Source organism: Pieris brassicae, chromosome Z (assembly GCF_905147105.1).
Source record: "Pieris brassicae chromosome Z, ilPieBrab1.1, whole genome shotgun sequence".
Lineage (NCBI taxonomy): Eukaryota > Metazoa > Arthropoda > Insecta > Lepidoptera > Pieridae > Pieris > Pieris brassicae.
Window position 1 is genome coordinate 9,012,333 of NC_059680.1, and position 13,892 is coordinate 9,026,224.

The 13,892-nt window shown below is 34.2% G+C and overlaps 1 protein-coding gene across 3 annotated transcripts; it reads left to right on the top strand.

Annotated features, from left to right (window-relative positions):
• Positions 1 to 586: 586 nt before the first annotated feature.
• LOC123719010 (PHD finger protein rhinoceros) lies at positions 587 to 12,175 on the top strand. 3 transcript variants are annotated; one of them, XM_045676096.1, is made up of 6 exons: positions 587 to 864; positions 1,648 to 1,967; positions 3,530 to 3,724; positions 4,002 to 4,218; positions 4,581 to 4,770; positions 4,850 to 12,175. In XM_045676096.1, the coding sequence occupies exons 2-6, from the start codon at positions 1,792 to 1,794 to the stop codon at positions 11,641 to 11,643; spliced, it is 7,572 nt and encodes a 2,523-aa protein (XP_045532052.1). In that variant the 5' UTR covers positions 587 to 864; positions 1,648 to 1,791; the 3' UTR covers positions 11,644 to 12,175. The 3 variants fall into 3 exon arrangements, with proteins under 3 accessions (XP_045532052.1, XP_045532053.1, XP_045532054.1); XM_045676097.1 differs by lacking the exon at positions 587 to 864 and adding an exon at positions 1,094 to 1,559; XM_045676098.1 differs by lacking the exon at positions 587 to 864 and adding an exon at positions 1,094 to 1,362.
• Positions 12,176 to 13,892: the final 1,717 nt, after the last annotated feature.

Genomic DNA, 13,892 nt, shown 5'->3' on the forward strand with positions numbered 1-13,892 from the left:
CATAAACAACGTTGGGACTTGGGTATTTTAAAGTATAGGTTCCTTATAGCCGTTGATATAAATTCATTCTGATTATACGAAAGTATTTCTTAATATCACTACTTGTCAAAAAGTATAAGTTGATACAACAGTATTAAACTGTTAATACTGAATGCTGATATTTATTAAGAGTACTGAGAACAAGATTCTGAAACGAGACTTAGTATAACAATAAGTATGACTTCCGTATGTCATTCAACTATTCATCCATTATTCAATACGTTTTTGACATACGGAAATCACACTTAGCGATAAGTCTCATTTCTGAATCCTACACAAAGTGTCCACTATAAACCATAAAGTACTAATAATTAGCTAAATTATAAGGTATTAGTGGTTAAATGTATGGTTTAACAACGTCACTATTAAACCGCTAGGTCGTTCAGGGCAGTGGCTGGATAATAATTTATAAAAATTGTATATACTACAACATTGTCTACTCTATGATCGTAGGAAATTTTTGCGATGGCAATATTTTCTGATGCTCAAATCTCAATACTAGTAGCGCCAACTACTGTGAGATTTCTGAAACTGCTTATTGATATCCCTCATCGAAAGTTCATGTAAAATTATTGTGATTAATAACGCTATGTACTGTATTTATGTTTGAAGATTGTGTTAGTGATTAGTTTATCATATTTAAAGAACATTGGAATCTACCTAAATGTTAATGTTAAGCTGGAAGTTTTTGGAACCCATGACATTTTATGAACTCGATGTGCGTTTTGGCCATTTTACTAGGCTTGTCTTAATGATTCGTATGTAATAGTCACGTGACCCAAGTGAATTTTTGATCAATGGCGCGAAATTATTATAACAGAAAATGTATGTATTGAGAAAACATTCTTTCATATAACAAAGATTAAGTATATAAAATCGACCTGTTGTAATATGTATACCTGTAACTATATTAATGTAAATATATGTTATATCCCTTTCCTACCTAGTTGCGAGTCGAAATGATGCGTAGGACAAACGTCAAACTGGCAACAATACAGTGCTGCTATCTATGTTGTCAATTTTGTTAAGTAGTTTCAATGGAGAATATCTTTGTGATAAATATTTACTGTTATAGAACGACAAATTAAAACTCACAAGTTAAAAATTAGATGAGAAAAAGTGTGTTTAAGCAGCGACTTCATTTTGAGAGTTAATTTTATTAAATTGCCGCTGTATTTTTGTTAGACAAAATTCTGGCGAACGATACACAGGCCCGCCATACATTTTACTCATGCAATAGTGAAACGTCAAACCAGAATGTTATTCATTTCCCTCTTTTGTGCTAAAATCATGTTTTACTAGAATAGTCTGGTAGTAAAACAGGTAAAAACACTAATATCGCGATCGTAAATATGTATCGAATTCCCCTTTGCTGTTGTTTTTTTACAGACATTAAAAACATATAGTAATTAGTAAGGACAGTTTTACTCTACATTGCAACCCTTAACTAGTGTAATGGTGCATAAATCTAAAGTTTTTACGGTTATTAATGCTGTAAAGTCTCAAATGAATGGTAAATTGTGTGTGTTAAACAATGCTAGTGATAGTCATTAATAATGTAACAAACCTGTTGTTTAGTATATTTAAACATTATTTAATCTTTTTCAGGCTGTTCCTGTTTGTGTCTTGTGGAAAATTGAAGTACCAATATGTAGCAAGCTATGTGACATTCTATACGATGTTATTACCACGTTCAAAATGTAAAGTAGTGTGGGGGTCGTGAACATGTAGGTTGTGAATAAACTTTATAAGATGTCGGTGAGAGGCACAAAGCGGGCTAGTGGGGTCCGCAGGGACGAGGCAGGCACTTCCAAGCGCCGAAGAGTGGAGTCTGAAGACGCACTCTGGCAGCTTCGTCCAGTTAGTGACCTCAAGATGTCATCAATTTATAACAGAAACGCCTCTGAGGCACCTGCAGAACTTTTCAGGTTTGTGTTTCAAATATTATAATTGTGCATTTTTGCTTGTGAAACATTGTTTAGAAGTAATGTAAGAGAAGAATTAATCTTAAAATATTATTGAAGATACAGTAATTATATGAAGCAAATGCAATTGTCTTAGCTGATTAGAAGATATTGTTAGTACTATTGTATCTTAAGAATAAAAAAATATATATTTTGTAATGTGTTTATAGTTTTAAGATTGCATTGCATTGTTATATTCTTTATCTAGCTACCAAAGGCAAAAATATACCAAACATGCGAGTGTATTGTGATGTTTAACTTTGTGCTAAGCGATAATAGTAGGTATATGTGCTTTTACTATTATTTACATAGTTTGTATGATTATAAGTGGAATACCATTATATTATTACAGAAAATGTGCAAGTATTGCTGACTTTATAAGACATTTTAGGCAATGATATTTTAAATAAACACCAAGGGGTTATTTATTGATAAATATCTTTTGGTCTTAGGAATATTTTTACTGTATGTATTATATAAAATTATCTGCAATTGTTGATTTGAATCTAGAAAAATTCCATATAATCCAAATCCAAGGGTTAGAAGTTTATATTTATGACATAGACGTTAATTAACATGATAATTTTTGTTGTTGTATACAGAATCTTTACCTAGTATGTATGGATATGCATTTTGTTTAATTTTGAGGAGTTTTGTAAATTAAGTTTGCCTAACTCATGAAAGTCTTGTAAGAAATATAACCAGTTATTTTATATTTAAATTTAATATTTGTCTTAATATGAACTAAAAATTTACTATGTCTTTTCCTAAGCTATAAGCGAAGATCTAACAAATTGTATAATTGATTGCTTATAAAGGTATAGGTTCATTTAGTCTAATTTGAGTTTTGGCTTTAGCATTGATAGTATTTAATACCTAACTACAAGTAAAAAAATTAAACAGCCTGAATCTTATGGATATTCTATACTGTACATTCAAATATGTTGATAAAATAAATAATAAAACATAATTTATCATTAGACATAAAAGTTGAGTGAGTGAACTATATTGTATATGTCCTACTCAAAACAGACATCAGCCATTGGAGAAATAACCAATCAATTGTTATACCAATAGCTATAGGTTCAATAAGAATAGTGGCTAAAAATATCACTAGATACATCCAAGTGACTGCAATTGCTGAAGGTTTCTATAACATTTACTCCTCAATCATACACATGATAGTGTACTTGTAAATGCAATATTTTTAAATAAATGAATATTAACTTGTTTTAATGTCACTCCACTAAGATACTCCGGATGAGGCGCTTAGTATTTATTTTCTATATGTGTCTTCTGTGAGATTTGAATTATTCTAAATTAGATACCCTCATTACCTTGTTTATCTAATCTTAATAAAACTGCAAAATAATTTACATATTTATACCTAGTGTTGATTTATGATGTTGAGTTTTATTATATTTCATATACATTTGAAAATACTATTGTAAATGAATGAAAAATATGTAAATTTAGTTTCCATTTTGTTGAAGAGAAGTTATTACAGGAGTATACCAAAATTTCAGGAAGGATTTCATTTCAATGATGAAATTGGCTGATACCGAGCCACTAACACCAAGCGATTACTGGATAATCACAGACACATGGAAGCAAGATTGGGAGAGAGGAGTACAGGTTCCTGTCAATCCAGATTCTTTGCCAGCCCCCAAAGTTAAAATTATAAAAAATCCGAAACCACCAAAATTTGAAGAATTCAAACTGTAAGTATATATAATAACAATATTTTTAACTTAAATCATTTTATAGTTTACACTAAATATCTTTATCTTTCCATGCACAATTGTTGTATAAATATCTGTAATATACTAAGGTAGGATAGGATATAGAAAATTTATTATAATTATGTAAGTGGTTTAGTTGTAATAGGTCTATAAGTTGATGTAGCTCTGAAAAAAACTACAGCTTATTTGTTTGCCAATTGCCCTTTGACCTAAGTGGTATTATTAGAATTTATCATAATTTACTCTTTTTTTACAGACCTAAGGATAAATATATTCACCTTAGCAGAGATGCTCATTACCTGCCAGATAAGCATGTGCTGAGCACAACACCATCTCAAGCAGAGTCTGCTTGTAGCTATGACCTAGATGCCACTGACATGGCTTGGCTCAAATTATTAAATGCAGAACGCGCTAGAGCCGGTGCCACAGCAGTTACAGAAGACCAACTTGAAAAAGTAATAGAAGAACTAGAGGTATGTTTAATAGGAAATATATATAAATAGGCTTAAGTGTGAAAACTAATTGATCCAAAATTCTTATTGTTGAATTTTTTTTAGTTATATAGATCTTATTACTTGCTCTAAAAAACTATTATACAGTGAGTAGAAAATGTAGATGATATGACGATGATAGATGGTGCATTGTATCACCTATATAAGTACTACAGATATAATAATTTTAATTAATATTTAATACTTAATTATCTCTAATTATGAAATCATAGTATATCATACAATGTTGCTTTTCATAAAAATATGTTTAATGTCAACCTTTTATATTTTTTGTATGCACTTTTGTAATTGTTGCTCTGTTATTAAGTAAATGTTATCTCCAGGTACGAACATGGGACAAAATACAATCAATAATAAAATCGGAAGAAGGGTTAGGTCTTGAATATGATGAAAATGTAATATGTGATGTATGTAGATCTCCAGACTCTGAAGATGGAAATGAGATGGTGTTTTGTGATGAGTGTAATATATGTGTCCACCAGGCATGCTATGGCATTACAGTTATTCCAGAAGGTAAGTTGTTTAAATCAGTTACTGTCCAAATTTTACCAAATAAGCAAATATGTTGTCATAAAATAATATATATTTCCAGGTCAATGGTTGTGTCGACCCTGCCGCGCGGGTGTTAAACCTAATTGTGTTTTATGCCCCAATGTGAGCGGGGCCATGAAATGTACGCCATCTGGTCATAAATGGGCCCATGTGAGCTGTGTTTTGTGGATTCCAGAAGTGTCAATTGGTTGTGCTGAAAAAATGGAGCCCATCACCAAAATAGGTTCCATTCCTCAGTCAAGGTGGTCTCTAGTTTGTGTTCTGTGCCGTGAAAGAAAAGGGGCTTGTATACAATGCTCTGTAAAGACTTGTAAAACGGCTTATCATGTTACTTGTGCATTTAAATATGGTTTAGAAATGCGGGCAATAATTGAGGATGAAAATGCTGATGATGGTGTAAAACTTCGATCATATTGTCAAAAACACAGTGTTAATTCCAAAAAGGAAAAGTGTCCTGGTTCAGGAGAAGAAGAAGAGGAAGCTAAAAGAAAACGTCGTAAAGATATGACTTCAGAAGAAAAGAATCAAGCTCGAGCGGCGCGGCTTCAAGAAATTGAGGCAGAGTTTGATGAACACATTGGTATCAATGATATTAGTTCTCACCTAGATGTTGATCAAGATGCTGTCAGTTATATTTATAATTATTGGAAATTAAAAAGAAGGGCTGGTCATAATAGACCTTTGCTTCCTCCTAAATCGGATAATAATGAATTGCTGACACATAGACAAGAACAGGCTGATCTCGAAAAAATGAAAAAATTTGTACAACTTCGGCAAGATTTGGAAAGGGTGCGTAACTTGTGCTATATGGTAAGCCGACGAGAAAAATTGTCAAGATCTTACTTCCGAATGCGCGAGCAAACATTTCACAAACAAATAGCTGTTTTATCTGCGGATTCAACGATTCCAACACCGGAATTGACGGCAATAATCGAAGCCAATCATGGACCCTCTATATATGACAGGTTATATTCTGGTCCAAATGCACCTGACCATGAAAATGATTTTGATGATCTTCTAGCTAGAATAGCTCCACAGGAATCTAGTGATGACAAAAAACGAGACCGAAATGGCTTGGTCCGTGGGTCAAAATCTTCAAATCCTTATAAAAAACTTTATGTAAATGGTTCTCGTAGGGGTGGTATGTATGCTGGACTTTCTAGTGAAGAAAGCGGTACTGAGATTGGACGAGCTTCAAAGTATCGGGGAAGAACAATTGGCTCCAGCACTGATGAGGACGAAACAACACACACTAAAAAACGGGTCACTGCCAAGAAAAAGATTTCACCGAAAGGTAAAGGTAAAAAATCTCCCAAAAAATGTGAACAAAAGAAAAAGAAAGTGCCACTTTCAAAAGCTGTTGTTGGAAGTAGTTCAGACGATGAAAAAGTAAAAACTAAATTAAATAAAGATCAATCTCGTAGTAAAACTCTTCAGCAATTGGAACAAGAAATGGCTGCTGGTAGAGGAGACTCTGTTTCAGATAGTGATGATTTGATTCCAATTAGATCTACTCGAAACAACAAGTTCCCAGTTGATATTTATTCTGATAGTAGTGAAAGTAATAAAGAAAGCAAGATGAAGATTGAAAAATCTCCAACTGAAAATGATTCTATGCAATCACTACCTAGAACAAAAGCAGCTATGAAGGAATTTATCCCTAGTCAACCTGAAAAGAAATCAGCTAATGCAGAGTCCAATGACTCTAAAGCAAGTCCTAAAAAGAGAGGACGGAAACAGAATAATAAGGACAAGAAAAACACAAATAAATCCAATGTTTCCGATGATGAAACAAAAGAGAATATAAAGTTTGCTAAACAAAAAGATAATCCTACTGATTTGATTGTTCCCCAAAGACAAGCAGCTAAAAAGGCTTCAGAAAATATGCGGTCAACCACTGCTTCTAAAAAAGATGATACTCCTGGTGAAAAGCAAGTAAGTGGAGATGATTCGAAGAATAAACAAAAGCTCAAGGCTAAGGAAAAAGAAATTAAAGATTCAAAACCTGCAAAAATTAGCAGAAAAAAATCATCTAAAGATCAAAAAGAAACTATTGCGTATGTCCCTCAAAGGCAGGCAGCTAAAAAAGCAGCAGCTCATATAAAGAGTGGCCTTGGGGCTAAAGCTCCAGTGGTAGAACCAGATTCTGATAAAAAGAAAGAAAATGAAAGATTAGAAGAAATAAAGTCGCCCAAGAAAGAAGAAATAAAACCTAAAATTATCCAAGATGAAAGTTCGAGTTCTTCTTCTAATTCTAGCAGTAGCAGTTACACATCCTCCTCAAGTTCTGATGAAATTAATGAAAAACCAAGCATTAAACCTACTGCAAAAGCCCGAGAAATAAAACCGTTTCCGAGGCAACCATCGATGTTTTCGCCACCAGGTTCTAGGCCAACAGTGGATTTGCCCTTTCTTGACAAGGTATCAAAACCACTGTCTTCAACTAGTGCCTCTAGTGACTCCGATAGTTCTAAAGGATCTAGGTATTCGATTACTCGACCTCGGAGACGTCGCAAAGCCAAAACTATCACAGATGAATCCACTCACAAGACCCCAGACAAGAAGCTTAAAACTTCCGAACGGCGGTCCGAGTGTGGGGCTTCATCGCCGGCTATTGAAGGAGAGGAATCGAGTCGAACAATGGTCGCGGTCCCTAACGTGTGTACTCGGACCCGAAGCACTGCTGGAAGCGGAAATATGTCTGACAATTCAGAATCGAGAGCAAGAAAATCACCCAGGATCGTCGACGTTCTCTCTCCCAAACAAGAAGAGGGCAGCAAGTCCATTGAACTTACTGTTACGCAACGGGAAACGGACGAGACGATAAAAGATGAAGTTGATGAAATTAAAGAGGAGAACATTATTAAAGATGAGGATGAGACCTTTGATAAAATTGACACAGAACAAATCATTGACAAAATTAAAAGTCCTTCTGGAAGTAAGTCACCTAAAGAAGAAATTACCGAAGAGCCTGATTTGCTTGATAATAAAGATATTGAACTTAAAAGTGAAACTAAATCACTTGAAAATGATACATCGTTGTCAGTTTCTAACTTATCACCCATTAAAGAAAAAAGGGATATTTCTGATGACGAAACTATTAGTACCCACCAAAACTGGCTATCACAAGCTCCCAGTCCTCATGTTCATCCTCCTCCTGTCGAAAAACCAGGCGATCACGAGAAATATATGACAGAAGATAAATCTCTAGATGTTGATTTTACAGATAGAAGTAGTATTCGAATGATTGCTAAAATTCAAGCAAATCTAAATGAAAACACTATGATTAAATCACCCAAAACACCTATGGATGCAAGAACTCTTACAATGGATACTATTGATGTTGAGAATACATTGACCAGAAATAATAGAAAGTCTACTCTTGACAAAAAATTTATTGCACAAGACTCAAGTCATGTCCAAGGGGTTGAAATATCAAAAAGTGCTAAAATTCCATCTGCTTTAAATACATTTCCGAGCAGAAATATATATTCACCTCAACCTAGAGAAAATGATCATTATGAAATTGAAGTCTTTCCACCATATTCAGAATTTATTTTTAAGGAGGATTCTAAAGAACAAGGTGCCCAAGAAACTTTAAACCTAGTTGACCGTCTAAGAATGCAATTAAGTTCAAAGAAAGTGCAACCTGAAAATTTTGTATCAGATGATGGCTTTACCAATGATAATAAAGAAATAGAAATAGAAGTTCCTCCTTTAGGTCTGAGTACACCTAAGAGTGATCCTGATAGTCCAAAAGACGGTTCAGTAATTTCATTAATTGATGATGACAAAAGCTCAATTAAAGACATACCATTAATCCATCATGTACCAAACACAATTGATCTACTTCAAAATTTTAATCAGAAGAAACAAGTATCTCATTCTAACCATAACAACGAAAACAATATGGACTATATGGATGATGATAAAGATGCTATATCTATCTTACAGAATGATTCACAATTGGAGCAAATTGATAAGAAATATGATGATACTACATCTTTTACTGATGATATTAAAGAACCATCTATTGCTCAGTCTGACATTAACTCCATCTCTGAAGTTGGTGATTCAATATCAATTTCAAAGCAAAGTGATGACTCTCAGTCTTTATCAGTGGTGGACCATTCTATTGACAATGATTTGACTCAAGACAATCATACATATGATAATAATAATTCTGTAATACATTCAGATTGTGCTACCGTGTCATCACCTTATCTAAATCATGAATCAAAGTGGCAAGAGAGCAAGATAACAACAAGACGTTCTTCAGCATCTAGCACAAATTCTGACAGCTCTGTTAATTCTCAAAAGACCAGTCTTCATATCTCATGCGATCGCCATCGATCAGGTGTTATTTCCGAAATAGAACGTTACCCACCTATACCACCATACTCACATCCCTTAGATCCTGCTATGTCTCTGAACCAATATGCGAATTATCCTCAAACTGCGTCTCCATATCTAGGTCCTATGGTGTTGCCCATATTTCCTCCAGGAGCATGTCCATCATCGCAACTGTCATTATCTTCAACTGCTCCAGGCCTTTATGTTCCAAGCTTATCTTATTCGGCTACATCACTGATGCCACCATTACCAAAACCGATATTTTCCAATATATGTGCAGCATTTACGACATCCTCCCAAAATATTGCATTAACACGAGCAATGATAGCATCACCAACATCAAAGCCACTTGACTCGCCATCTGAAGATATTGATGTTACAGGTAGTGACAAGCTATCAATTAACGCACCATCAAGTCCCAGTATAAGTGTTGATTCATTTAACGATGGTAGCAATACCCGAGAAACAATTAAAGCAGAAAATACTGAGAGTTCACAACCCCCAGATTCTAAATCACCACTGAAAGTTACAAAACAGAATTCACTTAAGCTATCCGGGAAGAGTCCTGGTATATCGCCAAAACAAGTAGATGTCCCAAAGGGAACTAAAAGACCAAGCAACAGAAGCAATAGAACACAAAGGGGACGAGGTCGTTCAAAAAGTCGTGCTCAGGGTGCACAAAACCTTTTTAGCGCCCATATGGAAAATTCTATACAAAGTAAACTTGTTGGTACAGTATACGACTTTGAAGAAGAAATAGCAAATGATGGTGTTGATCTTAAAGCATTGCGAGACCGGCGAAAATCTATAGATGTAAAAGACGAACGTAAATCGGAGCATAGTTTTAAAGAATCATCACAATCGCCACAAATCTCCAGCCCACAAAGTGCATCCATCAGCATCAAAGAGGATAAAGATTGTCTGCTTGAAATTAAGAAAGACGAATCTAATTCGCCCACACATACTGATAATTTGGAACATACGAGTTTTTCACATGTACAGCCAGTTCTACCTGGACCAGTCGATATGCGGACTTACAACGCTTCAGAAATTCAATCTCCAGCCGTCAGTGACGTTTACCACAGTCATTTGCTAGAATTTGCTAGTGGAACTGCTGATCAGCATTTACCTGATATTGACGAGGAAGTAGAAAAGCAATTGCATACTGCACTCAAAATGGCAAGTAACCAAGAAGCAGACGCAGAACTTACCACCCCAATACCAGACACGATAAATATTCATCAAGACTCATTTATGCCCCAATTACCAAAGGTCTCTTTATCCGACTCTAGAAATCAGTTAAAAGTTAAAATAAAAGGACCCTTCTTAGATGCAAATTACTCGGCTAGCTCAGCGCCGCCGGCAGCACCAAAACCACCTGCCCCCGTCTACGATCCCAATAGTAGTTTGCTGAACTTGTCCACTGGTTCTGTCTCATCAACTGGATCTACAAACTTGAGACGTATGCGTAAAAAAGAATTACTGCGGCAATATTGGACGCAAGATATGAACATGGACGATCCTGCTAATACTACAAATGTCGGAATCGTACCTCCACCTGTAGCACCTCAGCCCCTAGCTCGAGCGGTTATAACGATACCAAAAGCCGTAGCTTCCATGACAAGCATACCGACCAGAGAAGATTACAAAATGACCGAAACGGCTGTGGAAAAGAAAAAACGTAAGAGCAGTGCTCTATCTCGGGAGTTACGGCAGTTAAATAGCGACATAGATTTGTCAGATAATGTAAAGTTATCGAAATTCGTAGCTGGTCTCGGGCAATATCCAAAGAGACGAACGCGAGTGGCTCCTTCGAAACCAAGCCCGCCTTCGCCCAGTGAGATATCGCCTGTTGCACCCAAGTTAAAAATAAAGATTGGCTCAAACTTAGTGCAACCAGTACCTGAAGATTCATCAAGCTGCCAATTCCGCCCCCCTAAGAAGCGACTACAAAGCCAAATAATACCCACACCTAGCATGAAAGACTTGAAACGTGAAAGTATGATATACCGCCGTATGGTAATGGCTGACTTTGAGGAGGACAAAAAACCCAAAAAGCCAAAAAAAGATAAGGGCAAGAAGAAAAAGGACAAAAAACTTTTAGTGGTTAATAGTGATAGTGAAAGCGCTACTAAGTTAATTATAAAAATTAAGCGACAAAAGGACGCGGGAGAGGAGAAATGCGGAGAGAGTGCGGTGCCAGCGGTTCGCGCCGAGTTGCCTGTGGACCCCTTCGACTACGACCCTTCAGCGCCCGACCCACTCGCTATAGATACCCCTTTCTGTGAATCCTCGTCTGCCTTGCGAAGGATACGAACTGAAAAAGTGACCCCGATACGTTTAAAACGTAGTTCGCAAGGTTCCGGTTATGTAATGAAAAAGGCGAGGTTGGAAAAAGAGGCCGCCGAAGCCAATAAGAGTTGTCCAACAACGGTTGCTCTCCCTTCCGCCACCATCGATGGAAACTGTACAGTGAGGTGATATAAAAAGTTAAAAACTGGACTATAAAACATTTTGATGTGAGGTGCATGTATATAGTTACAACATAAACATAATGATATCCTTAAGTGTAAATTATTTATTTGTATAAATCGAAAGCTCAATTTACATCTAATATGTATTACATAATACATTTGAAGTATTTATGAATACACAAAATGTGACTATATAGGAATAGAACTTTAATACATTAGCTATATTACTCGTAATAAAGAATCTCACTGTCATACAAAATGCATATGTAACTACTAATAATTTGATTAGGTTATTTTGTTACTGATTTTCTGCCATTGCTTAGAGCAACAACCATTTGTACTAGTAAGCTTTAAAAAATAATTTTTATATTTCCACCTGAAATATCAATTCAATGAATTAAAAATTATTCTTTTTCTGTATTTTTGTGGTCACTAAAATTTTAAAAGAAATTTTGCTCTTACATTGATATCACAATGTTAAAGTTTTTTATTTTGTTAAATTTTATATGAAATCTATTTATAAACGCACACATACTGATTATATTTACTATTTTTATCCTCTCTTTTATTATATTAAATGTACAATTTTTTGCTTGAAACCATTTATTTTATTCACAATTTAAATTAGCCTTTATTTGTAACAAGATTAATGTTGAAATTGTTTTCAAAATTGTATAGACAAAATCCAAAATATCATGAATTATTAGGTCTGAAACTCTTATTCTTTTAAACACATTTAAACCAATGGCTATTATGTGTGAGTTTATAAATGAAAACTGTATTTTGTAAAAATCACAGCTAGCTTATGATAGATTATTATTGTATGCATAATAAAATGTGCAATATTTGCCAATACTCATCGGATAGTCATGTTCTAATCGACCTCTGTGGCCGGTGTAGGTTTAAGTCCATATGTGTTAGTAGTTGCTCTCATAAATGTTATTTTACGATGTAAATACAATTAATTATAACAAATCTAATCTCAGTTAATAGCCCAGAAAATCACAATGTATTGTCTGAAATGTGGTGTAGTTTTAAGCGTTATTTATAAACACACCAAAATCTTGCAATTGTTAAAGTACAATTCAATAAATGTCTTTTCCAGTTTATTAATGTTTCACAATAAATAACTCAATGTTCTACAATAATCAGACACCAAGAGAATCATTACTTGTATATTTTATTTTAACGTAATTTCTCAGTTTGTAAATTATCTAAAAGTGCATTTATTATTATTTAAGATACGTATTGTAAAAATAGTTTTAAATTTTACCAACTAATGCGATATAATAAACTGTCGACGATTAGAATCAGTATTTATCACTGTCATTTCCATTGTAATGTGTTTATGTGTACGTTAGATGTCAACAACATTACAACAATTTTTTCATAGTAAATCAAACATAAATCTGGTGGGACCTGATTCGTGTTGTTGCTCAACGGGTAGTCACAAAATATCCGTTTAATCGTTTAGGCGAAAATTATCTGAAAACCTTGCATATTTTTTAAAAGTTTATATCGAAAATTGAATTTTTAAACTATATTTTTAAAAAAATTCTACAGATTTATAAAATCAATGTTTGTGTATATTTTTTTAAACTAGTCAATTTGTCTAAGATTTTTTTGTTATTCTTTATTTATTGTTATCACCGGTGATGCTCGTATTTGAAACTGAATTTTTATTAAACGGTTGTAAGTAATGAAATACATGTAATTCCTCATTTGGGTTACTTTTTCAACTAGAATAACAATTTCCATTTTTATTATTTGAATCTGGTTATTGCTATTCGGGCCTGGCCTCGACTGAAGTCCCTATTGAATTGAATAATGCAATAACAATAATCATCATTTATTAGATCATTAAATTGACTATCTTTTAGGAGCAAACAGGAATCAGATTCCAGAAAAGGCCTAGTTACGATGTTTACATCTTTCGAAAATCTTAAAACTCTCGTAGTGTCAACAAAATCACATAAAAATTGTCTTCCTTTCGCGCATTTTATTACCGATCGGAAAATATTTTAACATAGTTCCACGTTTGCCAAATTGACTTTTATTTGATTTTTGATTACTACGCATGCAGTACGCACAATCTATCCAATGTAAAGAGTATGTACAACTTGTGGCTTAGTAAATATTGTAACAATTGAATTATCAGACATTGTAATTATCGAGCATTACCTTGTTACTGTGATTTGTTTTAATTTATACATGATTTTAAGAATTTTTTAATAACGTCTATAACACTCAGTGACG

Coding starts and splice junctions, on each gene's coding strand:
- LOC123719010 (XM_045676096.1), top strand. CDS start 1,792: ATGTCGGTGAGAGGCACAAAGCGGGCTAGTGGGGTCCGCAGGGACGAG. Junction 4,219..4,580: donor AAGTAATAGAAGAACTAGAG/GTATGTTTAATA, acceptor TGTTATCTCCAG/GTACGAACATGGGACAAAAT. Junction 4,771..4,849: donor CATTACAGTTATTCCAGAAG/GTAAGTTGTTTA, acceptor ATATATTTCCAG/GTCAATGGTTGTGTCGACCC.